Below are 25579 nucleotides of genomic sequence, written 5' to 3' on the forward strand. Positions count from 1 at the left end.
GTCTGTTGTTGGTTATCAGTAAAAGTATAATTAATTTGTACAAATGACAATATTCTGGGGCAATTTCTATATAATATATGAATTCCTGTAGGATATTATAGCAGCCTTCACCTTGTTACATAGGAAATTAACAAGGATGGACATTTTGAGGGTCACTGCTCAAAATCAAAATAGACAGCTAGCTATCTTCTATTCAGAGATAAACTGTTAGCAACAAATTGAAAGCAATCTATAATAATTACAGGCTGTAATGTTGGGTTTGATCAACAAATAATCCCGGTCCCCGCACTCCGCGCATCCGCGGGTATTCATGCTCGTCGAAAATTTCGCGAAATAAGGGGTGTTTTCAGATGAAGAAACGCCATTCGCGAAACACACAAAAAAAGGGGTGTTTTTTTAAACCACGTGTTCGCGAAATTGAAAAAAAAGGGTATTTTCATCGAGCAGCCTACGCGTTTCTGCCAGAAAAGGGTATATTAGAAATATCGTTCGCGTTTTAGCGAAAATAGGGGTATTGTCGAAGGGTAAATAATTCGCGAAATCGCTAAAAAAAGGGGTGTTTTTCCCCTAAAAACTTCGCGAAATGAGATGCAAAAGGGGTGTTTTCCAAGTTCACCGACAAGCATGAATACCCGCGGATGCGCGGAGTGCGGGGACCGGTCAAATAATAATCCCCCCCCCGGCACAGAGGCGTAGCAAGAACCTCTGGGGCCCATGGACAAGGAGCATTTCCGCTTTTGCTTCGGGCCTTGAACCCTCAAGAGGCCCTGGACTTCAACCATCACTCACTTGCTACACCCCATACTATGGCAACTTTCTACCTTCAATCTAAATCAAGACATCCGCTAAGATTTAAACAGAGAAATAAATGTTTGTAAATATGTTTTCTGCCTCAAAATCTCACTTTGAAATTTGAAAAACCTTTAGTCAGCAGGAAATCAATATTTTTTTGGCAAATTGAAGCTGTCCTTAATGTGAGGAAAGTTGAGTTTCCGTCACCCGCCCTCACTTCATTTTCTGACCCTCACTTGAATTCATTATTGTGATTTTCCAAAAAATACCGATAAAAACTGGTTATATTTGCAAACAAAATTATGAATATTCCTTTATTTTTTGTGGAAAAATCAAAATCAAAACATACATTTTGCTGTCAACCTTGCAGACTCTTTTAAATATACTTTTGAATCTCATTTGGGCTAAACATCCATCTTCATGTGATTGAGCGGCAAATAACAACACATTTTACATGCGTGTTGGTCATATAATGAAAGGCAGAAAAATTAAAAAGTTACCTCACTTGTTTTCAGAAATTATGTGACGGGAAACTCAAAATTGACTGTTAGTGGCCTAATGTCCTGCAATTAGATCAAACCTCATAAAAGCCAACAGCAGTCTCTGCCTTTCCAAAATTGGTCAAAATTAGAAATTACTGTCAAAATTTGGATGTAGTATCTGAAACTTATAGTACAACAGGCACTTTCTTGCTTGCACTGTCTTGCACTGATTTAAATTATTAAATTTCCTATTAATTTTCTCTCGTTGGCTTGGCTGCTGAGCCGAACCATACATATATCGACTACTGCATAAATCAAGTCCAAACTGACATCTTGTCAATACTCAGTGAGTCCGATTCAGCGATTCGGAAGTTGCGCGGACACTGCAGGGATGAAAGGAGTCGTTAATAATGCCCAATTTCCAGTAACAACACAAAAACAAGCCTTGAGCTTACTGATTAAAATTGCAACATTTATAGCAGGTTTTCTCTAATATGGAGTGAAAAACAACAAGATGTACAAGGGCTAGCTTAAGAGGCCTTGAAGCGCTTTACACTCAATTGTTTAAGTGACAGGTAAAGTGAATTGTCTCGAGACATCAGGAAAACACAACACCAAAGCAATGATTAGACTCCGCATTGCCCTCCCGATCATGAGGACCATTTATTAAGCTATTTATGACCATTCAACAATTTTATATTCATATACATAAATATAATTGAGATAAATAATGATAAATAATGATATATTTCATAATATAATAATAATATAATAATCATAGCACTTTCATAGCAGTTAAGACATAATATAAATAGTTATTTATCTTCCAATAAATATTATTAATAACACAATACAAGAATTATTAGAAAAATGTGTACAACAAGCCAACCATATAGGCTGGACATGCAAGAATTGACTTCTGTATCACATTTAACCAAATTTCATCTTAAGCAAATACAGATACCTCTTTGGATCAAACAGAGGATTGAATTGGAAAACAATATTTATAACGCAATTATTAAATAAACAGAAATCTCCAAAAGAAGAAACAATGCCAACTCTAGCAATGAATTATATCTTTAAATCCCTATATAAGCTGGTAATTATTGAAAAGTGAGCCAAAATTTACTATAAAATAATATTAATAAATGAAATAAACCACTGACAAAAACAATCAAGCCAAAAAGATACTTCAAATAAGCATAAATTACTCTTACATAAAGCGTAGTAGAAAGTGGAGACAATCTACTGATGAGATTCTTCAGGATTTGAAGAAACTCCAGACAAAGCAGCATAGTAGAAAGTGGAGACAATCTACTGACGAGATTCCTCAGGATTTGAAGAAACTCCAGACAACGCAGCGTAGTAGAAAGTGGAGACAATCTACTGACGAGATTCCTCAGGATTTGAAGAAACTCCAGACAAAGCAGCATAGTAGAAAGTGGAGACAATCTACTGACGAGATTCTTCAGGATTTGAAGAAACTCCATACAAAGCATTTATTAAGCCAGCACAAAGCGTAGTAGAAAGTGGAAACAATCTACAGACGAGATTCTTCAGGATTTGAAGAACTCCATACAAAGCATTCATTAAGCCAGCACAAAGCGTAGTAGAAAGTGGAGACAATCTACAGACGAGATTCTTTAGGATTTGAAGAACTCCATACAAAGCATTCATTAAGCCAGCACAAAGCGTAGTAGAAAGTGGAGACAATCTACAGACGAGATTCTTCAGGATTTGAAGAACTCCATACAAAGCATTCATTAAGCCAGCACAAAGCGTAGTAGAAAGTGGAGACAATCTACAGACGAGATTCTTCAGGATTTGAAGAACTCCATACAAAGCATTCATTAAGCCAGCACAAAGCGTAGTAGAAAGTGGAGACAATCTACAGACGAGATTCTTCAGGATTTGAAGAACTCCATACAAAGCATTCATTAAGCCAGCACAAAGCGTAGTAGAAAGTGGAGACAATCTACAGACGAGATTCTTCAGGATTTGAAGAACTCCATACAAAGCATTCATTAAGCCAGCACAAAGCGTAGTAGAAAGTGGAGACAATCTACAGACGAGATTCCTCAGGATTTGAAGAAACTCCAGACAAAGCATTCATTAAGCCAGCACAAAGCGTAGTAGAAAGTGGAGACAATCTACTGACGAGATTCCTCAGGATTTGAAGAAACTCCAGACAAAGCAGCATAGTAGAAAGTGGAGACAATCTACTGACGAGATTCCTCAGGATTTGAAGAAACTCCCAACAACGCAGCGTAGTAGAAAGTGGAGACAATCTACTGACGAGATTCCTCAGGATTTGAAGAAACTCCAGACAAAGCAGCATAGTAGAAAGTGGAGACAATCTACTGACGAGATTCCTCAGGATTTGAAGAAACTCCAGACAACGCAGCGTAGTAGAAAGTGGAGACAATCTACTGACGAGATTCTTCAGGATTTGAAGAAACTCCAGACAAAGCGGAGAGTAGCATAATTTGACATACTTTTATTGAAGCATCTTTGACAAATGAGATAACTGATTTACCCTTCCAGCTACTGGGAGGGTGGGTGGGATTTTTTGGTCCAGCATGATCGGAGGAGCAAATGCAAGTGACTTACTAAGAAAGGTGTGAACACAACAAAAGAAATGGAATTAAAGCAGAGACCTGATTGGCTGCACCCCACTAAAGTGCCATCTGAATGGCCAAGAATCTGGGATTGTTGCTATAACAACACAACAACCTACATCATTCCAATACCATGACCCAAATCAATAGCATAAACTTTCAAGAGGACTTGATATGGCTCAAGTGGAACTGATAGGATAATTGTCCAGACTTGGCTGCACATGAATGCCCAAGTTTCCCTGATGCTGAGACAATCTGGTTTTTAAAAGATTTTCAACTTTGAAAAACGTCATTGTCTCGAGACATCAGGAAAACACAACACCAAAGCAATGATTAGACTCGCATTGCCCTCCCGATCATGAGGACCATTTATTAAGCTATTTATGACCATTCAACAATTTTATATTCATATACATAAATATAATTGAGATAAATAATGATAAATAATGATATATTTCATAATATAATAATAATATAATAATCATAGCACTTTCATAGCAGTTAAGACATAATATAAATAGTTATTTATCTTCCAATAAATATTATTAATAACACAATACAAGAATTATTGGAAAATGTGTACAACAAGCCAACCATATAGGCTGGACATGCAAGAATTGACTTCTGTATCACATTTAACCAAATTTCATCTTAAGCAAATACAGATACCTCTTTGGATCAAACAGAGGATTGAATTGGAAAACAATATTTATAACGCAATTATTAAATAAACAGAAATCTCCAAAAGAAGAAACAATGCCATACAAGTTTCTCAATGGAGAAACTTGCATAATCCCCTCCCCTCCCCCAAAAAGCAAATTAACAAAGGTGGAAAACAAAAGATCGGGATGCACCAAAATACATAAAAAAAACCCTGAACCAATTCAATCCCTCTGATGACAACGGAAGGCTATCAACTCTTAATTTACTGTTAGTGTCCACCAATAATTGTAGTGAACAATCACCTAGGCATTGGGGTAGGCCCCAAGACCAGACAAATATTGGTTAACTCATTCTGCGGTTTTCTTAACAAAAATCTATTGAACACCAGTGCTGAAACAATATAATAGATATAGACCAAAGTATGAACAATGGTTTATATAAAATAAAAAAATTAAGACATGCATGTAAGCTATTGGCAAAAATAAATATAAAGATTTATTAAAAATTAATATTTCAAAAAGCCAGGCAAAACAAGAAAACACAGAAAAATCACTGGTGCACCCTAATAATATAGACACAAAGATTATTGAATCAAAAGACAATAATTTTCGGATGCTTATCATCAAACTCTATGTTCTGAAACAAATAATCTGGAGCCCATGCATAGCATAAAGGCATATACATGTATCGGTTTAACATTACTTGTTCTTTAAATATTTTACCTCTATCAAAATGTCTATTATACACAAAATATGTATAAAATTAGAACGCAATGTTGTTTAAGCTATAATTACAATACAATACAATCACGCATGTTTCAAGCGTGTACAGCACAACTTATCAAATACAATGTACATGTATATTTTTAAAGATAGATCAACAATTCCATATATAATCAAGTGTAATGTACTATCTAAGTAACATACATTATTTTTAAATGCACAATTCGACAAAATTATCTTATTGGAATTTCTTCAACCGACCTTGAAATATATAAACAAGGGAATTCCATTTGTAAATTCATGCTTAATTGTGCTAGTGCGCGATGCATAATTCTTCTTTCCCCTGTAACTTGAAATATATGTTTATCAAGAGATATTTTGGGTCTTTATCTGACTTGAGAATAAAACCTGAAATGGTTGCTCATTGTAAGATTTTGAAACCGGAATTTGTAAAAATGCCTATCTGACCAAACTCTAACCTTCAGTAACACAGAACTCTAAGAGTTCCAATTTCAGGACACATTTAATGATAGATCATGCATAGTGTCCATATGTACCTTATACTACTAGTTGAAACAGATATCACAAGGCAACATACTAACCCAGAAACTATTTATCTTTTTTCTGCTTATTTAAATTTTGAACAAAATAAAGTTGCCACCGCTAATATGTCAAAATAATCTAAGTGCATTGCACTGTATAGGCTTGCTCACCCACAATAATCAACAATTATTCTTGTTGAGGCAATTTAAGGGTAGATGCGGTATTGTCGGTCCAAGCAGCCAAATCTTGAATCTTGATTAATCAATATCTTATCTAAAAATAACACATTGTTTTGCAAAATAACACTTTGTTGTTTTGCAAAAGTTCCTTCTATAAAACTTTGAAAACTTGCTTGAGAAGTTATGAACATTTTACAAAAGTGTTGCCGTTTAAATCCTCTTTACAACACAAGGACAACAGGGCCTACAAAAGTATAACCGTGACATTTGACTTCTAAACACTCGCTATCAATATGTTATTGAAAAATAATGTGTTGTTGTTTTGCAAAAGTTCATTCTACAAATCAAATACTCTGTAACTTGCTTGATGAGTTATGTACATTTTACAAAAGTGTTGTTTTTTCAGCCCTCTTTACAACATAACTCAAGAACAGTACATGACCTACAAAAGTATCTGTGACATTTACATTGTAACTTATTCACACTCGCTATGAACTGATCAATACAATACAATACAATACAATACAATACAATACAAGGTGCTGTGAATTACTGAATTACACTGTTTAAAATAGTTGCTCACTAACCAGCCCCTTTTTATACCCAGTAGTACAGCAAAATTGTAGAAATTGAATTGTTTAATATCTACTAATAATATTTTCAGGAACTGAAAAAATATCTGTACTACAAATTAATCAAGCATTTGCTTGAAGTTTCTTTGGTCAAGTGGCCTGGGTTCATTGTCAATGTCACTTAAGTAGAAATTGCCCTTTGCTTGTGAGAAAAGTTTACATTAAGCATATGAAGTTTCAGAACTAAATAATGTTCTATATTTTAAACAGATCAATGTAAACAATAGAGAATATTCAATGAATAATTACCTCTCCTTTAACTTGATAGTTGATACCAATTGCAATCTTATATTCTCCTTTCTTATTTTCATTCACCTTACACATTGTGCCTTCTTGTAGTAAAAGAAAATATAAAATAATACAATGAAGTTTGAATTACTTGAACCACAACATAAAACAAATATTGAATTACCAAGAGGTTATTAAATATGTTCCATATAATGTAAGGACCAATCCATCCATAACAATACTTAATGTATATAATTTTATTATAGGTCTATTGATGTTTTAACCTATCTTACATGATATGTGTGCTTATAGTTGTCTTTATGAAGCGACCTGGCACTCTAATCTAGACTTTATCAATTTCTTCTTTTTTTGTTGCATAAATGACGGAAGATGTATTAATAGTAATATCAAATAGAGCCTATATATATCATCTTCACATACTCAAGACAATTCTATTTAAGTTGAAACAAAGTGAGACATAAGACATATTTTTACGTCATTAATTAATACCGTCATTATGAAGTCAATTTCCAACTTGTAAATAATGAAAATTGTCTCTTGCATTAATATTGACCTAGTCTTTTGAGCAGATTTGCAATTCTTACCACATATTAGGATCTGTAAAAAAAAGAGCTATCTTTACATGTACCTATAGAAGGCAGGTTAACTTTCAAACTTAATAAGGATGTCATATCAGGTCAATAAATTTTTGATGCATAAACAAAATACCTTATAATTAAAATAGCACATTCCTTGTTGATATTTCATAGAAGCCAATAGCTCATCGGAAGCACCTATGCAGTATAAGATATCTTGTATATCATTTAGATACAATGCACATTGTCTATTTATTTAGAAAATGTGTGCCGATGAACATTAAGATTTGTCTTTTTGCCTTATAAAAGAACAATTTATTTGCACATAACCACACAGTTACCATTTTCTATTAACTACTGAATGTTTTACACCCAGACATACATACATAACCAGATTTAGCTGCTTTAAATATAATGTAAAGTCAAATTTCAGAGTCTTAGGAATTGCGAGTCTAGTTGAGTCACTGGATTAACGTTATTTGCGACTGACCGTATTTGCAGAAGAATAATGACTGATATTGATGCCAAGGTAGAACAAGAAATTAGCGAGGTTTTGTAGAAAGAAAACCTTGGTATCCGATTAAAATTGTTCATCTAGAATGAAGTCTTGTTCTTCTTGATTGTGGAAATAATGAGAATCTAAGTCTGCTTGATTCATTGTATCAAATGTTCTACCAGTCTTGCAAATTTATTGTTCTCAGTCTTCTTCTTTTCTTCTTATCTTTTTGTGGCGCATTATATGTAGATGATGCACAGCTGCCATGACTGAAGAATGCAAGAAATCAGCTTGCACAACTTGCGCGTATTCACATAGCCAACCAAACTCTAGTTCGGATAACTCAGACCCGCAACAAACTATTTGCTTACTGATATGATCGTGTCCTGGGTCTTAACTAGTTTTCTAAATGTTGATGGCAAACTGGACAAAAGAAGCACATGGAAACTCTTCACAGCCTTTTAATCGCCTATTTATGCGTTGAGAGTCCTTCTATTGTTTGGATAACCCGAACAGCTTAGACAGGTCTTTTGTCTTTTGAAGCAAACCTCACTGCAATTGATGTGCAAGATCAGCGGGGGGCATCATTACTCCTGAAATATAACCACAAAGAAACAAACAGCAAAAAGAAACTATGTGTGCCTTCCCCGTTGTTTGAAACCTTTGGCGCCTGATTATATCACATGATTGGTAAGCCTGATGTTCCAACATTCGCAACTCCTAGAATTTATCTAGTAATAGACACTTGAAGATTAAGGTATACTACCATGATTACTATTCTTATAACTTAAAGGCTTATATTCAGTAATAATATAAATTTGTATCTCCAGTAATAGAACCAGCCTGCATACTACAGGCTGACCTTTTCGAGCACCATGCAAACCATGTAAATCATTCCCAATAATTTGCATATGTGATCTAATAATGCCAAAAAGACAATGGTATATATTGTATATATAATACTTGTCAATTACAGCCAACACTAAATATTTCGGAGACTTGGATTTAATTAATAACATCCAACTTATAAAATACTTGACTGTAACTAGGGTTCATTATCTCATGCAAAGTATTACCGATAAATTTGTTGATTACTTGCCTGCTTGTAAATAACTTGAAGCCGTTGGCTGATTCTAACATGAAGCCGGTGGCCAATGCTAATGTGACCATGATGAATCCAGTTGCTGCTCTGTGGATGTTGATTTGCGCTTCTATACACTTAAATATTAATAAAATAATCACATCCACTGCTTAAGTAACATATCATTATCAATCCTATACTTTATAAAATACTACCACATCAGACAAACAGTATTATTTTTCACCACCAAGAGCACAACAATTTTTGGTCCAGCATGATCGGAGGAGCAAATGCAAGTGACTTACTAAGAAAGGTGTGAACACAACAAAAGAAATGGAATTAAAGCAGAGACCTGATTGGCTGCACCCCACTAAAGTGCCATCTGAATGGCCAAGAATCTGGGATTGTTGCTATAACAACACAACAACCTACATCATTCCAATACCATGACCCAAATCAATAGCATAAACTTTCAAGAGGACTTGATATGGCTCAAGTGGAACTGATAGGATAATTGTCCAGACTTGGCTGCACATGAATGCCCAAGTTTCCCTGATGCTGAGACAATCTGGTTTTTAAAAGATTTTCAACTTTGAAAAACGTCATTATGTGACCCATCAAAACAAAGCAAGGCACTTGTCTTAGAAAATGTAAATTTGGATTTATTAACCAAGTTAAAAGAACTGCTTTTGACAAATCTTGAGTACTGGTATTTCACGATATTTCCAAGTATGTCTTTGGTGGTATTTACCAATAAAAACCGGTATTTCACACCCGGTTAAAACAAATTGCCAGCATTCCAGGCACTTATCAATTCAAAATTATGAAATATGATCTTCATTCTTGGTATTGTCCTTTTTAAAGACAGTTCTTGTTTGCTTTATAATGACATCTCACATATTAATGTCGGATATTAAACATTAATTTTATTTGACAATATCTATAGCACTAATTGCTCATACTTTTCTCTAAAGTATAGAATGCACTTGAATCATGGGAATAGCAATTATTTAGATTTTCATCAATTCCTGTAGATGCTTGCATCTAATAACTCTCTTTGTTCCAATTAATGCCAAATGATTATTAATATTGAACATTTGTTGAAATTTTGCATTGATCACAATTGACATTTTTGTTGTTTTCTTTACACTTTCAGGGTAATTGTAGATGGCAAAGCGTCAGCGGGAGAAAAGTGCAGCTGACTGATACTCCATTACAACAATTATCAGAATTAGAAAAGAGACAATTACAGAAAATAGCACACCAACATTTACAGAATCTAAGACTTGGACCAATTATTATACCAAAAGGTGAGTGTTTGTTAAGACATTGATTTTCTTAGGTACGCACTATGCATGTCATATGCAGAGTGCAGTTCTGGAGTGCAGTTCAGTGTCCTTTGTGGAGTGCATTTCAATGTTGGAACTGATCTTTGCGCACACAATGCATCCCTGGAGTAAATTCACTTCGCATCTTGCATTACGTGGACAGTGCCTTTACAAAATCAAAGCAGAAAGACCTGTAAAAAAACCAAAATCATGGGTCATTCATATTCATCATCCTAATCTTACACCTGCTTTAACCAGTCAATAATACTAGTGATTGGTTGAAATAGGTGAAAGATTAGGATGATGAATATATATGACCTGTGATTTTGTTTTTTCACAGGTCTTTCTGCTTCAATTTTTTTAAGACACTGTCCATGTAATGACTTAAACTTGTAACTGACATTGTGTCAGGAATTGTGCAAATGTGGGTGCATAGGATGGATGGTGTTTAGATATAAAACCATAAGGATATATTTTAGCCAGTGACTGCAGGTTGCTGAGGTAGACCTGTAGGGTCAGTCTGCACGTGGATAATGAAAACTTCTTCTTCCTTGGTAGTGCAGTTCTCATATAGATGAGTATCAAATGCACTGCGAGGGTGGTCATGCGTGGTACAAGCATGACATAAACAAAACAAATTGTGCACAAAATAAACAGGTGCGAGTAAAAACTGGTAGCAAGATGATTACTGCCAGCAGGCCCTCAACACAGTTTTGAAGGCGTTAAGGGAACAGGATGCGGGAGGTTCGGTTGGCAGGCTATTCCAGTCACGGAAAGTGTGTGGGAAGTATGAGTTTGAGTAAGCTGTCGAACTGCAGCGCGGATATTGAACGCGGGAACCTTGTGTCTTCTGGTGTTTGAAGCTAGCAGAGTCATGTACTGGGACCACCTGATGTCGATGAGGTCTAACCGAATACGATACATCATCTCCAGCCTGCTTTGGAGATGTCTGGTAGCCAAGGTGGGCCATTGGAGATCTTGACCCATGGCTGTCCCACTGCTGGAGCGATCATAGTCACTGGTGACAAACTCCCTTGCACAACTTCTCTGTACCTGCTCAATCTTAACCCACATCCACAGTAATTTGAAGAAAAAAATTCAATGTGTATGTTTGCAGTCTGTGTTTAGTGTGAGTATTTATGCACTCCAAAAAGAGTAAAAATCACTCCAAAAGTGTGAAATTTTCACTCCAAAAGAGTGAATGTCACTATGAGGGACAACTCCTTTTGAAGTGGTCCCTTATATGGCACCTTGGAAGAGTGAAACTGCTCTTTGGAGTGCTCTTTTGGAGTGCATTTCACTCTTTTTGGAGTGCATAAGTACTCCCTCTTTTTTTTTTGGTTCACTCATTTACATTATATAGGATAGTAGAACCTCTGTAAGGTAGGTCGAGGTACTTGTTTGCCTATATTTACATGTCTGCGGTGTAGGTACTGTTCATTTGCATATATGTGCATTTTAACGCTGCACTGCATTCCGATTTGCAGCTATTAATATATAATGGAATATGATATTATATTTCCCAATACAACATTCGACGTTCCATTCAATGTTATTGCATTAAGGTTTTACCGTCGTAACTAAACCTATCGACGAAATTTTTTTAAATTGACATATTTTGTACATTAATATGTGTAGATAATAAATCAGAAAAAAAAAACAGGGGTGCGGACCTCACTTTTGAGCTACAGCCGTTTTAAAAGAGGTGTACATTTCCAAAAATCTCTGTACACTTCAATGGCAAAATCAGCAATTTTTCCAAAATATACCACCTTTTGCATTGTATAAAAAAATTGTCGAGACAAAATTTTTTAATTTTATATATGTTATGAAAAAGAAAAAGCTCTGTAAAAACGCAAAAAAAAAAATTGGGGGTACCGGACCAGCGTAAATTGACCAAAATAGGTCAAAAAGCATTTTTGCTGCGACACCATGCGTAGTTAATTGCGTAGATGGATATTTTTGTGCGTATTCAACGCGCTGGTATACAGCGATCTGATGCCAGATCAGCGTTCGTTTTACGATATGGCCACAAAAAAGGAATTGTCTGTTTACGCAGGAAAGTTTTCACTATAAATAAAAAGTTACCTAAGATACTTCTTAGGCTAAGAAGTGCATGTCCATATTAAATAGGAACAATTATAATGATGTCGACTACAAAAGACTTAATGAAGCCTTAAAATCCTTAGCCTAATTCTAATTTGGTGTATTTTGGTCACAAACGGGTGTACGAAAGACTCCCATTCTGCATGCATGCAAAGAGTTATCAAGTTACACAAAGTGAGGAATTTTCAGCTTTATGATCACCTGACTCGAATGACCAAAAAGAGGATTTATTAAACATGTTACAGCGAAGCGTTTGACACCATGGGCGGAAGTGTTTGACTATAATAGGCATAGGCCTACTTAGCATGCTTAGTCCCTTTTACCGAGAGGAAAACTTTTTGGTCACAAAAACTATATAGGCCTACGGAATTATCTCGACGTGGATTCATATCATCAATGGTTGCAGTTCAATTAAAGCGAAGTTAAACACTAGGTTTCCTATAGCTGTAGAAAAACGTTTGGCCAATGATCATTTTTGTAAATGTATGACCTTTTTTGAAAAGTTTTGATGGTGGTGTCTACAGTATATCGCATGCATTATGAATTCAGTGCACGTAGTAGGTCTTTACCCAATAACACAAAATGCTTTAAACATTTAAATGTTGGATTATAAACTTTTAAAACATTTTTAAAATAACAATCAAAAACATTGAACACTTGCTGCAAAACATATTCTAAGTTGGAACAATGTTGCCAAAATAATACATGTCTACAATTTTCACAACATGTTTTTAATTTTGTTGTAGTGTGTTTCATTATGAAACGTTCTACTAACGTTTAACCTTTAATATAGGCCTATAAAAATACAGCTTACCAAACATTTAGGCCAAAAAATTATTAAAACGTATTAACCAATTTAACCAACACTCGTTTAGGCCTAATGTAAAAAAAAACCACACCCTGATTCTGTATGGGTAGGCCTATAACTTCATACCATCTATTGGACACTACTGTCGTAGGCCTACTTTGGGGAGGGGGTCCAGGTCCGTTATCAGTGGAAGCACGCTGGCATTTGGTTTGTACATGTTGTATTTAATATATTAGAAGCGGCCACTTTTTATTGCGCTCAGCAAACATTGTTTTCTTTATTTTTTGGCCCTAGTTATCGCCACGCCAGTGCGCAAAAATAGCATAGACACGCACAACACGTATCGTTCTCTGCGATGTCTGCAACGCAACGCCGAGCACGACGCGGAGTACGCACGCGTTGAAAACAGGCGCAAGAGTCAAGTTGAATCGGGTGACGACGGTAAAACCTTAATAACATATTTGCCTGAGTGGAATAATGTCCAGTGAGTATTTCTTCAAAATCCCACAACAACATAATACCTATTACCTTCTGGTACATTATTCTTTAAATTTCTCGAGGACCTTTTCACCAAGAAAGTCATTCACATTTTGCTGATAATTGGAAAGGGTAATGCATAGCCACACAACAGACTAAGTGCAGCTATAGGGCAATGTCCCCAATTTTCTTTTTTTCATTAAATCATGATTAGATTGGAGTTTAGGATTTAGATTTTAAAGTAAAAATTGCTTAGTGTGCAAAGCCTTTATGATTATGGGGAGAGTTATATTAGGCCTCGGAACCAGGGGCTAGTGGGAGCTCAAACCCTCAATAATTTGGGTACAGGGAGCTCATATACCAATAAGCCCCCCTCAATAAATAAGTTCAGGTGAATTAATCAGATACCAGAAAATTACCATTTTATTTTTTGCCAAATTTTCTGACTCCAAGGGATAACCCCTCCCTTGGCCACCCCCCAAAAGGCCATCTAAAAAGTTGGTTGCCAGCCCCCCCAAGTTGAAAATCTTCCAAAGACACTGTATTAATAGGATTAGGTTTGGTTGCAATATTACTACATGCCATCAAATATCTGAATAAAATTATGTTCTAAACCTTCCAGTTTCCTTGGATTATGTTGATTTTTAATTCAGATGCAATGTATTTTTTAATGTGACTGACTTAAGCGATCGGGTCGGCAGGTCACTAATTAAGTCAAATCTGGTATATATGTTGACTTCCATCAGTTGATAGTATGCAACATTTACATCACTCTACAATTAACTATTCATTAGATCTGACAAAGCTCCTTGGCTTAAATGGGTCGCAGGTATTATTACTTCTATTATTGATAAACAAATTACGGTTGGTGGGATATAATGTAATAATGATGCTATGGGCTGGATGTGACAAGTTTGGAGTGACATTGCTCTAGAGCTTACTTTTCACAAATGAATTCTGGGAAGTAAATGGCAAGTTTTGATTGTTTTGTTTAAGTCAAATAATAATTAAATTATGAGTCAGCCTGTGGTCATGGATATGAATCCCTCTAATGTGTTGTGCACTTGGGCAAGGCATTCACCTCGCTTACCTCACTCACACCACCCAGATGTAATGGAATAAAATACTGTATCTGCCATGCTATGGCCGGCCCTACTCAAAAGTCCCGCCAAATGCATGGTGGCTGTGATGGTGGTAATGAACCTTGTGTTGCATAAGTTACATTACATAAACACCTTCATCAGGAATGTGGGCTAAATATGGGTACTACACACTAAAAACTACGGGGTTATATTTTCCGTGGTCATTTTGAATTGACCACGTTTGGGGTTGTTTTGACCCTTCAAGGGGGTTGTACTGTTTTAATTTGACCACTTTCACGAGGTCATTTTAGCCATGATGAACGTGGTCAAAAACTTAGTGGTCATTTTGCCGATACCGTCGGCGCATTGATATCAGTTTCAATCTTCCGCTTTGAAAATCTCAATTCATAAATGAGTTTAAACATGAGCTGCAATTAATGTTTGTTGATTAATAAATAAAACTAATTTTTGACCGGTTACCCAATTTGTCAACTTTATAATGACTTGCATTTGAACTATTTGCACACACGGTGTGCATCGGCTCACATGGTCACATCAGCGCCATATTTGTTCTGATTGTGCAGCTCAGCGGATTGTCGTGTGTGCTTGTCTGCATGATGGAATATGAAAAGTTAGTTGAAAAGTGAGACTGCAAGGATGCATATAGACCCTTGTCTATGCACGCAAATTCATTCCAATTTCATGCTGTCATGGCTGGTGTCTTGGCTGCAGTTGTTATAAGCTTATATCATGTAAGCTTATAATACGTGAACTGTCATAGGCGATGACTGACTGTGTGTGAGTGTGATACACAGATGCATTTTGCAGTTTGCTGTTTATGTAATGCTTTCTCTGTGCAGAAACACACTTATGTCCTGGTGGGACCAGCATGACCATAGGCCTACTAAAAAATCCAAACAACCCCTAAATGTGGTTATTGAGTAACCCTATAAAACAACCCTTTCAAATGGGTCATTTCATTTGACCCCGAAATGAGGTCATTAAGTAACCCAATAAGGCAACCCTTTTGAAGGGGTCATTTCATTTGACCCCGAAATGTGGTAATATTTTGACCCCAATGGGGTTACTATTTGACCCAAATACGTAGTCATTGCAATGACCCCGACCAATGGGGTCAAAATGACCCCGTTAGTGGTATGGTGTTTAAAAAAAGTGGGTAATGGTGAATCCAACGGACGAGGACACAAAACACATCAAGGATCAATAAATGATACAAGAGGATACCTTGAATATAAACAACAGAAAGGAAAAGCGAGCAAGGTACACCAACTTGATGTGGGGAAACAAGTAAAATATTTTGCTCTGAGCTTATCTTGTTTGCTACTGAGTTCTATTTGAACTTGCTTCAGTTTTTGACATTGAATTTGTTTTAAATTATAGCCATGTAATTACCAGTTGTTTGCTTTATAATTTTGTTGTCTAAACCTGCAAAGAAGAGCAAGTTTATCTGCTCAAAACTGCGGTTGTTTTTGTCCGCTTAGTGTTTGATCATAATGTACACAGTGATTTTCATCACATCCAGTGTACTGTTTTCCTGACACTTTTGTGGGCTCTGAATTGGCAATTTTTGGCCATCGAACTCTGCTTATTTTGTGCCTACTCTGGATGTTTGGTTTAGCGTTTCTGTTTATATGCACAGTGATTTTCATCACATGTTCTAGTGCAGTTTTGTATTACCATTGATCCTTGTTGTTTTTGCAGGTTTAGACAACTTTGTGAGCTTGAACTGGTAATTTTGGCTATCGAACTTTGCTTACTTCCTATGCCAACATTTGCTGGTTTTGCCCCCCTGCAATTGTCTAGTCTGTATTTTACTTGTTTCCCCACATCAAGTTGGTGTACCTTGCTCGTTTTCCTTTCTCTCGTATGGTGTTTAGTTGATAACTATGCTGGGGTCAAAAATGACCCCGTTTGGGTCATTTTTTGACCCCGTAGTTTTAAGTGTGTAGTTGAGGGTACATAGATTATGCCATGAAAAGAACATTTATATTTGTTAACATTAACTTAGATTATTTTCAAAAATCTACATGTAACCTTTTTGTGGGACACTGGGGGGGGGGAATCCAGTACTATAGACTTATTTGTAAAAAATGACAAGATTTCACACAAAACATTTGGAATCAAGTCACTGTCATGGACAATTTCAATCAAAGAAAATTAAAAAAAAAAGCTTTACATATTGCAGCCCCTTAAAGAATATTGCTTTTTAAAACTCGCTGCAGGCTGTTTGACATGTTTGCATATGATGATGTAAAATTGTGTCTTAATTTAATTACATAGAACGTCATACTATTGTCTGTCACTTCAGGTGGGAGGTTTTTAGAAAAGTGTTTATTTCATTAATAATCTACCTATATACATTAGGTGGTGTGATCAAGCAAAATCAGTCTGAAGTCAGACATATTCAATTTTCAGTTGTTTACATAATTGTATAAAGCATTTGCAAAAGTACATTTTGCAGAAAATCCCATTGAAATTGAACATTTAGTTCCAAAGATATGAACAGTTGAAGTGTTTCCAAAATAAAAGACATCAAAAGAAGTTATTGCCTATATTTGGTTATCATCAGATAATAGCAACAGCTTTTTCTTCATGTGCATCCAAGTCGATAGGTTCATTTCAAATTTAATAGAAGACGCGATGTCAAAGATGGACATAACGTTTTTGTATTTTTATATTTTATTGACATTACTGAAAACAAAATGGTTCAAGGTCATTTCCCCAATTTATCAATAATTTTTAAGTGACTTCAGAAAATTGTAAATATTTTTTGGGGTAGTGTAAATAATAAGCTCTAAACAATGTTTGGGTCATTGTTTTTCATAAAAAAAAGATCTTAGAACTTGACTGATGAATTGCATAAGCTATATGTCAACGAAAAAAGGGTTTGTCCCAAAAGGTTTGTTGCGTGCCACACTGGTTAAGGTCTTTGCCTTTGGTGCGAGAGGTCCCGGGTTCAATTCCCTGCAGGACCAAAAATAAAAAAATCTGCGCTCTTCCCATGGTTCATAATGGCAGGGCAGATGATCCATGATAAAAGACCTTGTTACAGTCGGTTCTGATCAGGGTAACGCCCAATTGTCGGCTACACTTGCCTGTCCTGTAAAAATACCCTGACCAGCTATCTACAGTGATCCCCTTCGTTCACCAGGTCACTTGTGCCTGGTTGAAATTTTGTCAGCGTTATCTCCTAGATTTCAGCTGTTAATGCCTAGATATGCTCGACATAAAAAAAAAAAAGACAGTGGGCCTAACTTTTTAATTTGCATTTTTAGCCCATTTTCAGGTTTTGCATTTTTTAGTCAGAAAAACAAATTTGGTTCATTCATTAATTCATTCACTCATTCATTAATTCATTTAAAAATAATACAAAATACAAAATAATCATCAGATAGCATTCACATTCATGTTTTTCATGAAGCCAGAATTTTCTGTTTGTGGACATCCAGGAAAGCAAATATAAAATGCCCCCCAAAAAGAAGCTAAAATGATCAATATAATTCAGAAATATTAGATGATGTGAACATTCAGGTGACTAAAGTGAATCAATCTTATTGGACAATACAAAACAACATCATCACACAGAAATATTTGTTCAAAATTCTTGGAAAATATAGATGTTCTCCTTGGAGACAGCTTGCATCATCATCATCAACTCCATCCAGCGAAAGGCTTGCATCATCATCATCAAATCCATTCAGCGAATGAATTGGACCGATGATTGAAAGGCGGGAAAGCTTGCAATCGATGCTTAAATCAAATCAAAACCAAATGATGATTTCAGAAAACAAAACACACTTGATCAGTAATAATACCTGAAGGGGACATTACAAACTCTCTGTTGCCATGGAAACTAAACCTGAGTGGCACTGCAGTGGTGCAATGTGTCAAAACTGAGATGTGAAGCACATCAGCTAGCAAGGAATGCAGCATATAGTATTGCTACCTGTGCCATGTTGTATTCAGTGGCGTGTCCAGGGGAGGGCTTTGGGTGCTGAAGCCCCCCGCACTTTGTTAAAAATCATGTAAAATCAGCTGTTTTTTGGCGATTATAGCCATCAAGCCCCCACATAAATCTGAAAAAGGGGCTGAGCCCCCCGCAGGAAAAGATCCTGGACACGCCGGTGGTATTCATAGTCATAGTACCATGTATGGTCTAAACTGTGATGTCAAAATCTATCTTTGTCAGGTCAGTTGATTCACGCTGTCTGTGTTCGGAACTATAATCAAAATGATCACAATATAAATTGAATGGGTTGCTAACAGGTGTGCAAATCAAGCGTGAAGCAGAAATAAGGTATATAATGTATTCACTACAACTGCCCTGGACAACCACAAATTGATGGCCCTTTTGCTTTGTCCTTACAGTTTTCTGTCAAATTATTTTTGAAAGCAAATGCATGGAAAGCCATCTGAGAATGACCAGGCTCAGGCCTGTTGGAACTGCTGCGGCAGATGCGGCCATGGCTGCACCACTTTTCAGCCTAAAAACAGTAAAAAAAATTTGCAAAGCGAGGACAGAACCACTAGGCTAACCTTGCTTTATAAAGTTGCAATATTTCAGGACATTCTCATTTGAGGGATCAGAGCCAAGATAAAAGGTCTTGCATGCATTCTCTTCCTTGTACCTTCCACCAATATTATCCTTGATTTGAATATAGCTGTCCAGTTACTTATATATATCATACTCCCTTATTTACCAATCTTATTGACACACTTTGAGTCTGTTTAAAGATTAAGGATAAAATGGTGTTGGGAAAGTGGGTGTGTGGAGTCAATGACCACAATTGTTTAACTTTCTACAAATGAAATGAATAGCCAAAGAAAACATTGTACTTGTAAACTAATGCTCACCAAATAATAGGCCTAAAGAAAGGTATGTTACATCTAAGATCAAAGTGGTTATATGTTATTTTGTCAGGCTCCGTAAACAGAGCTATTGAAAGATGTTTTCTTAGCCTGACACCCATGCAAATGCACACACTCATGTATCAATTAAAATTATCATTATTTTATGCCAAGGTGTTTGAGGGGTTTGATCGAACCCCTTAAAATGGTATTCAGAAACAGAAAGAAAAGTGGAAAAGAGGTTCTGCTTATGACGTCATTCGGCGATCGATAACATACCGTCCGCCAATTGCAAGGATGATGATTTGAGTCAAACTCCATAACTTGCAAGCCTGGCCAAGGGTATGAAGTTTGTATTTGTTTGATGCAAACATACACAACAATAGTGATTTTTTAAAGAATAGGTACTTGAGTGATTGTGTTTTGGTTTTATTTACACAAATTCTAGTAAGATGATGATAATAGCTTCTAATAACCTTCTCATTCTTGTTAAATATGCTCTTAAAATAAAGATGGAAATGAGGATGAAGCATTGTCTGGAGACGTACTTATGAGTCAAGGATATTTAAAAGCAGGGGAGAAGGAGAAATGCATCTTATGAAGTGATTGGTGCTAAGAGCACTAAAGTCTTATAAACAGAATTGATATGATAGTGAGTTGAGTTGAAAATCCTTAATTTCCAAAAATTATTTTATTTATTTTAGAGAGAAATTTTTTAGATATTTTTGCAGGAACTGATGGAAGATAGGGTAACAATTTTGCACAAAATTTGCAATATTTTAATCTGTGGGTGAAAATGGGCTAGCCTATTCCACTTGAAATCCAAAGATTTCAAGTCTTCCACAGAGGGAGTATGGGTTTTAAATAGAATATACTATTTGCTAACTTCCATTTGAAAGACTCCATTGTTGCAGATATAGGTAAAGCCATATACAGGGGAGTACAGGTTTCGAAATAATTAACATTAACCCCATTTGAAAATCATACTTCCTCTCTGGAAGACCTTTCTTAAATCTTCCACAGGGGTATGGTAGACTTCAAATGGAATAGCCCAACTTGATTTGATTTGATTTGATTTGATTTGATTTGATTTAATTTGATTTAATTTAATTTAATTTAATTTTATTTTATTTTATTTAATTTAATTTAATTTGATTTGATTTGATTTGATTTGATTTGATTTGATTTGATTTGATTTGATTTGATTTGATTTGATTTGATTCAGCATTTTAAAAATGGATATACATTACAAACATATTGCACTTAGGCCTACAGGTAAAAATACATAATATTATATATATACTTACACATTTTTCACATACATAATCCATAACACCATGCCAAGAATAACCCCTTTTAGCTTAAAAAAACTCATTTTCAAAGGGTCCTTATAATACAGAAAAAGATTAAAAAGGGTAAACACTCGTAAAAAAACCCACCAAAATAGAATGAACAAAAGCAAAGCATTGAAAACGAAAAACAACAAAATAGACTCTCATTTGATTTAATAGGTGAGCTTTGACATCTTTTTTAAACTTGTATTTCAGTGAAACGGATTTAATATCTTCTGGCAAACTATTCCAGTTTTTGATAGCATTAAAATAAAAAAGAACCAGAACTAAAATACTTGATCCTGGGAACTTGAAAATTAAAGTCCCGTCCTCCTGTGCTATATTGATGCACCATTGACAGTCTGGTCAAATTCTCATTCATGTAGTCAGGACAAGTATTGTAAAAAATATTTTTAAAGTGATTTAGACGTAGCTACTCAGCTCTGCCAATTTATATTTCAAATGGATGCATTTGCAGAAAAAAGACTGTTTACAGACTATCTCGTTGAATCAAACGATATAAATAACATGCAAATGGCAGGATAATGCAACACTGAATGATCAGCATTGCTGTACCTGACCAAAGAAATGCAGACAAAAATGGTTGCTATTAGAAAGAATAGACTTACCATATTCAAAGGAAGCAAAGATCAATGTACATTATGAGTTTAATATTTTTTGACAGGTTTTAATTTGTCCTGATCACTTCTAGGTGTTTCCCTTTCACTTTAGCTATACGCTGGCAAAGTGACATAATAAATTGGATTAACTACCATAGCAACAGATGAATACAATTTTGAACATATCGCCCTGCACTATAAGCAGGTTGCAATCATCTCCTGTGTATGTCTGCAATCATAGATTGAATACAACACCAGTTTTTTCAAAGATACAAATCTTACAGGTGCGAGTGATCAACATGATGTTTCAATGCAGAGGTACCGCGTGAACGTACCAGTGCAGCGTGGCATATTCAAAATTTGTTTTTTATTTATTGCTATGGTAGTTAATCCGATTATTACATAACTTCACCAGTATATAGCTAAAAGGGAATATTACCAATATTATATTTTAATGTGTATATAATGCCACCTATCAACTTACATTTCTTGTAAGACCAAATTAATTTTGCACTTTAAAAAAAAGTGATATGGTCCATTATGAGGTTAAAAGGTAAAACCATAATATATGATCTTATAATAATATGAAATCATTTTGTTCAAACCTGATTCCCAACTTATACCAAAATGGAATCAGCCAAATTTGTAGAGCAATACTGAATATCATAAAAAAGAAGTTAAGTCCCCATAGAACCCCTTGTTAACAGCTACAATTGCAAATGAAAGTATAGTTATGTAAGTCTGGTTTGATTTACACTCATTTCCTGTATGGAAACCATTTACGGCGGAGTTTCTTTCACGTTACTTTCTTATTTTGACTTAAAATGGAGAGAAACCTGACAGTTATTCCGGGGGGCCACTCAAATATAATGATGTAAGCATGCGTGACCAAAAAAACGCGTGAAAAGGGGTTTTTCTTGGTTAAGCATGCGTGACGCGTTAAGGAGGTAAAAAGCGGTGATTTTCATGAAAAGGGTAGTTTTAAAATCGTTTTGTAACGCATTTAGGGTACCATTTTAATCCGCTTTTCAAATCTGCTGAAACTCTGATTCGAAAAAGTTTATTCCAGTGCGAATTCCCGTTCAGTATGTTAAATGTTTACAGCATACTCCAAACCTGAAGTGTCACTATGTTATGCAAATATATTTCATGACGTATTGCATGTGATTTAACCATGGCCTTGTACTTCTATGTAAAATACCGTTTAGATAAAAAAAATTAATGACGTCATATAAAATTATGATGGTATATAGTTCAGTGGACAAACGGGGAGACGAAAATCCGGGACGAAAATATCATGTATTTCAAAAAGATTTTCAGGATCTATTATAGATTCCTCACATTATTTACTACTCCTGCTGGTAGATTTGTGAGTTCCCCTTCTCTGGATTACATTAGGAAATTATATTTGCAGTAGAAAGCATGAAAAGGGCACACGATACAGGGACACGATATTCAACTTTAGGTGCCGAATTCGGAACCAACTACGATGTGAATAATACTGCTTATAAACGTTGCCTCTGGATAAATTACGCTGTATATTGGTATTTTATATTCTCACAAAACTACTTTACGAGAACCCAATCAGATTCATGTAACAAGCTACGAATCTGAAGACCTCATATGGTAGGCCTACACTCTGAATTCATTGTGTCAGTATTTATATTTTGGTAGACTTTAGTGTTCAATGACAAGTTAGTAGGCTTACAAAAAATTGTTCAATTTGTCAAAATCCATCAAAGTGGGTCAAATTTAGACAAAAACTTGTTTAGCGGGTCAAATTTAGACAAAACTTGTTTCGGGGATCAAAATTAGACAAAAACTTGTTTAGGGGGTCAAAATTAGACAAAAACTTGTTTAGGGGTCAATTTTTTTTTGAGAAAGCGCTAAAAACTTGCTTAGGGGTCATTTTGCTCACAGAGGAAAACTTGTTTAGGGGGTGTTCGAAAAAAATTTGGTCACGCATGCGTACACTCTCATATTTGAGTGCCCCCCCCCCGGGCAGTTATTACAAATTTAATATTATCAGCATTTTGAATAAAGAGTAACAAAATTAAAATTTGATAGAAATCATACATTATGGCTTCAAAAAACCTACTATCAAAATAGGGTGTGCGCTTCCCGAGATATGAATCCATGGGGGCCAAAGGCGGCAAAAAAAAAAAAAGAAAAAGGCAAAAATATGTAGTAAACAGTAAAAAACATAAGAAATAAACATCACAAAACTTTAGAACCATGTATGCTAGACCTTCGGTGGTTTCAGTATATATGATAGCGTAATGTTTGTATAAGGAACTCAATTTTCAAAAATGCCTCCTTTGTCCTCAAATAGAGCAGATTGTGTCACATAAAAAGTTTTTATATTGCTGAAAGCAATACGATATACAAGTTAAGATGCAGAATGCGATATATTTACACCATTGCTGCCCTGTTTGTTCAATATTGTGCCATTTTTGTAACAAACAAGTGATTTTGTTTGAATCTTCCATGCCATCCATATTCAGCGAAACATGAAGCATTGTAGTAGATTGATTTCCCCTAGGTTTAGAGTGCTGTATAAAATGAGTTAATATGGAGTTGCCACAATGCCAGACCCAATGTGCAGCGAACAAATAACCATATGGCTGGGGATGTATAGCATTTTCGGCCTTTTGGTAAATATTTATCTAATGACCCCCTTTCTAGGCCTATTTTTGTTGTTGAAAATAGCCCAATTTTACCTCACTGTATCCAATGTTTTGGAAATTTCCCTAAAAGTTACACATTAGTTGTGTTCACATTATCGGACGTACGCCCAGCGGAACTTGGTCGATGCAAGTTGCTAGGAGTAGCGGTAGGCGCTGCCAGGAGTAGTGTTAGTGTGAACGATGGTCAGCGTAAGTTCCACCAGGCGTACATCCGACGATTTACTCCCGACAAAAGTCAGGAGTAACAAGCTGGGTATAACCTCCGCCAGGCGTAAGTTGCAATGTGAACGCTGCTACTCCTGGCACCCGGTGTAAGTTTGACCTTTTGTTGGTCGGAACTAAGACATTACATATCATATATTGCGTGGTTGAAAAAGATCACAGAAACACCGGAAGTGGTAGCCGATGTTTACGCCGACCAGAAGTGAATGCTTGGTGGAATATCCCTGGTGGAACTGATCGGTATAGTGCTAGGAGTAGGCTAGGTGTGGACACGTGGTAGGAGTAGCGAAAATATTTGTGGAATTTTTATCAATGTTGGCGTAAGTTTACGCCGGGTGTAACTCTAAATGTGAACACAACTATAATTCTAATTATTCAATTAAAATAATGGTGAAAATTGATGGAATGACTAAAAAATTAATTCCTTTTAGTCATCCTCAAGGGGGGGTTGGTTTTCAAGTGGAATAGCCCATTTAAAGTAGCCCAAATGTGTGTGTAGCACATCTTCTGGCAACTCTGATCAGTTTGTTTATATAAACTTGTAGTGCATAGGAATAATGATGATGTCAGGCAGAGCTGATCAAAATTCCAAGGAGCATGTGCTGAAAGCTATCCATTTCTCCATAGCAGTAAAGATTATACCAGTCTGATAACCCTATGATGCCCGTAAGGAATAGACTGATGAAGCTCCCATAATGCATTGCAATGCCACACCGACAAAAATGGAACAAAATGATAAGAAAAAGTTATATTAAAAAATCCAATGTGCTTAGAAGTTGTTTTGTTTTTTGTTAAGCTTAAGTTAGCTCGATTGGTAAGTGATGTGAGTTCGAGTCATGGCACAGTCCCGGTAGACGACGGGCCTTGGCTAAAAAATATGTGGGGTCAAACAATAGACAATTTTTTGTGTACATGTTGAAGAAACCAAGAACATATCGCTCAAATACTTTAAATCTTGGATATGATTCTGACTTTGTGCCTGTTTACATTTGCTAAAAGCTAAAACTGGTGAAAACA

The 25579-nt window shown here is 35.8% G+C and overlaps 1 protein-coding gene across 1 annotated transcript in view; it reads left to right on the top strand.

Moving 5' to 3' along the window:
• LOC140160497 (uncharacterized) overlaps window positions 1–25579 on the top strand; it is a 317603-nt gene that overhangs the window by 99733 nt on the left and 192291 nt on the right. Inside the window, 1 exon segment of the mRNA XM_072183731.1 lies at window positions 10189–10342. Within this exon segment, the coding sequence (XP_072039832.1) occupies window positions 10189–10342 (154 nt within the window).

This window comes from Amphiura filiformis, chromosome 9, assembly GCF_039555335.1.
Source record: "Amphiura filiformis chromosome 9, Afil_fr2py, whole genome shotgun sequence".
NCBI lineage: Eukaryota > Metazoa > Echinodermata > Ophiuroidea > Amphilepidida > Amphiuridae > Amphiura > Amphiura filiformis.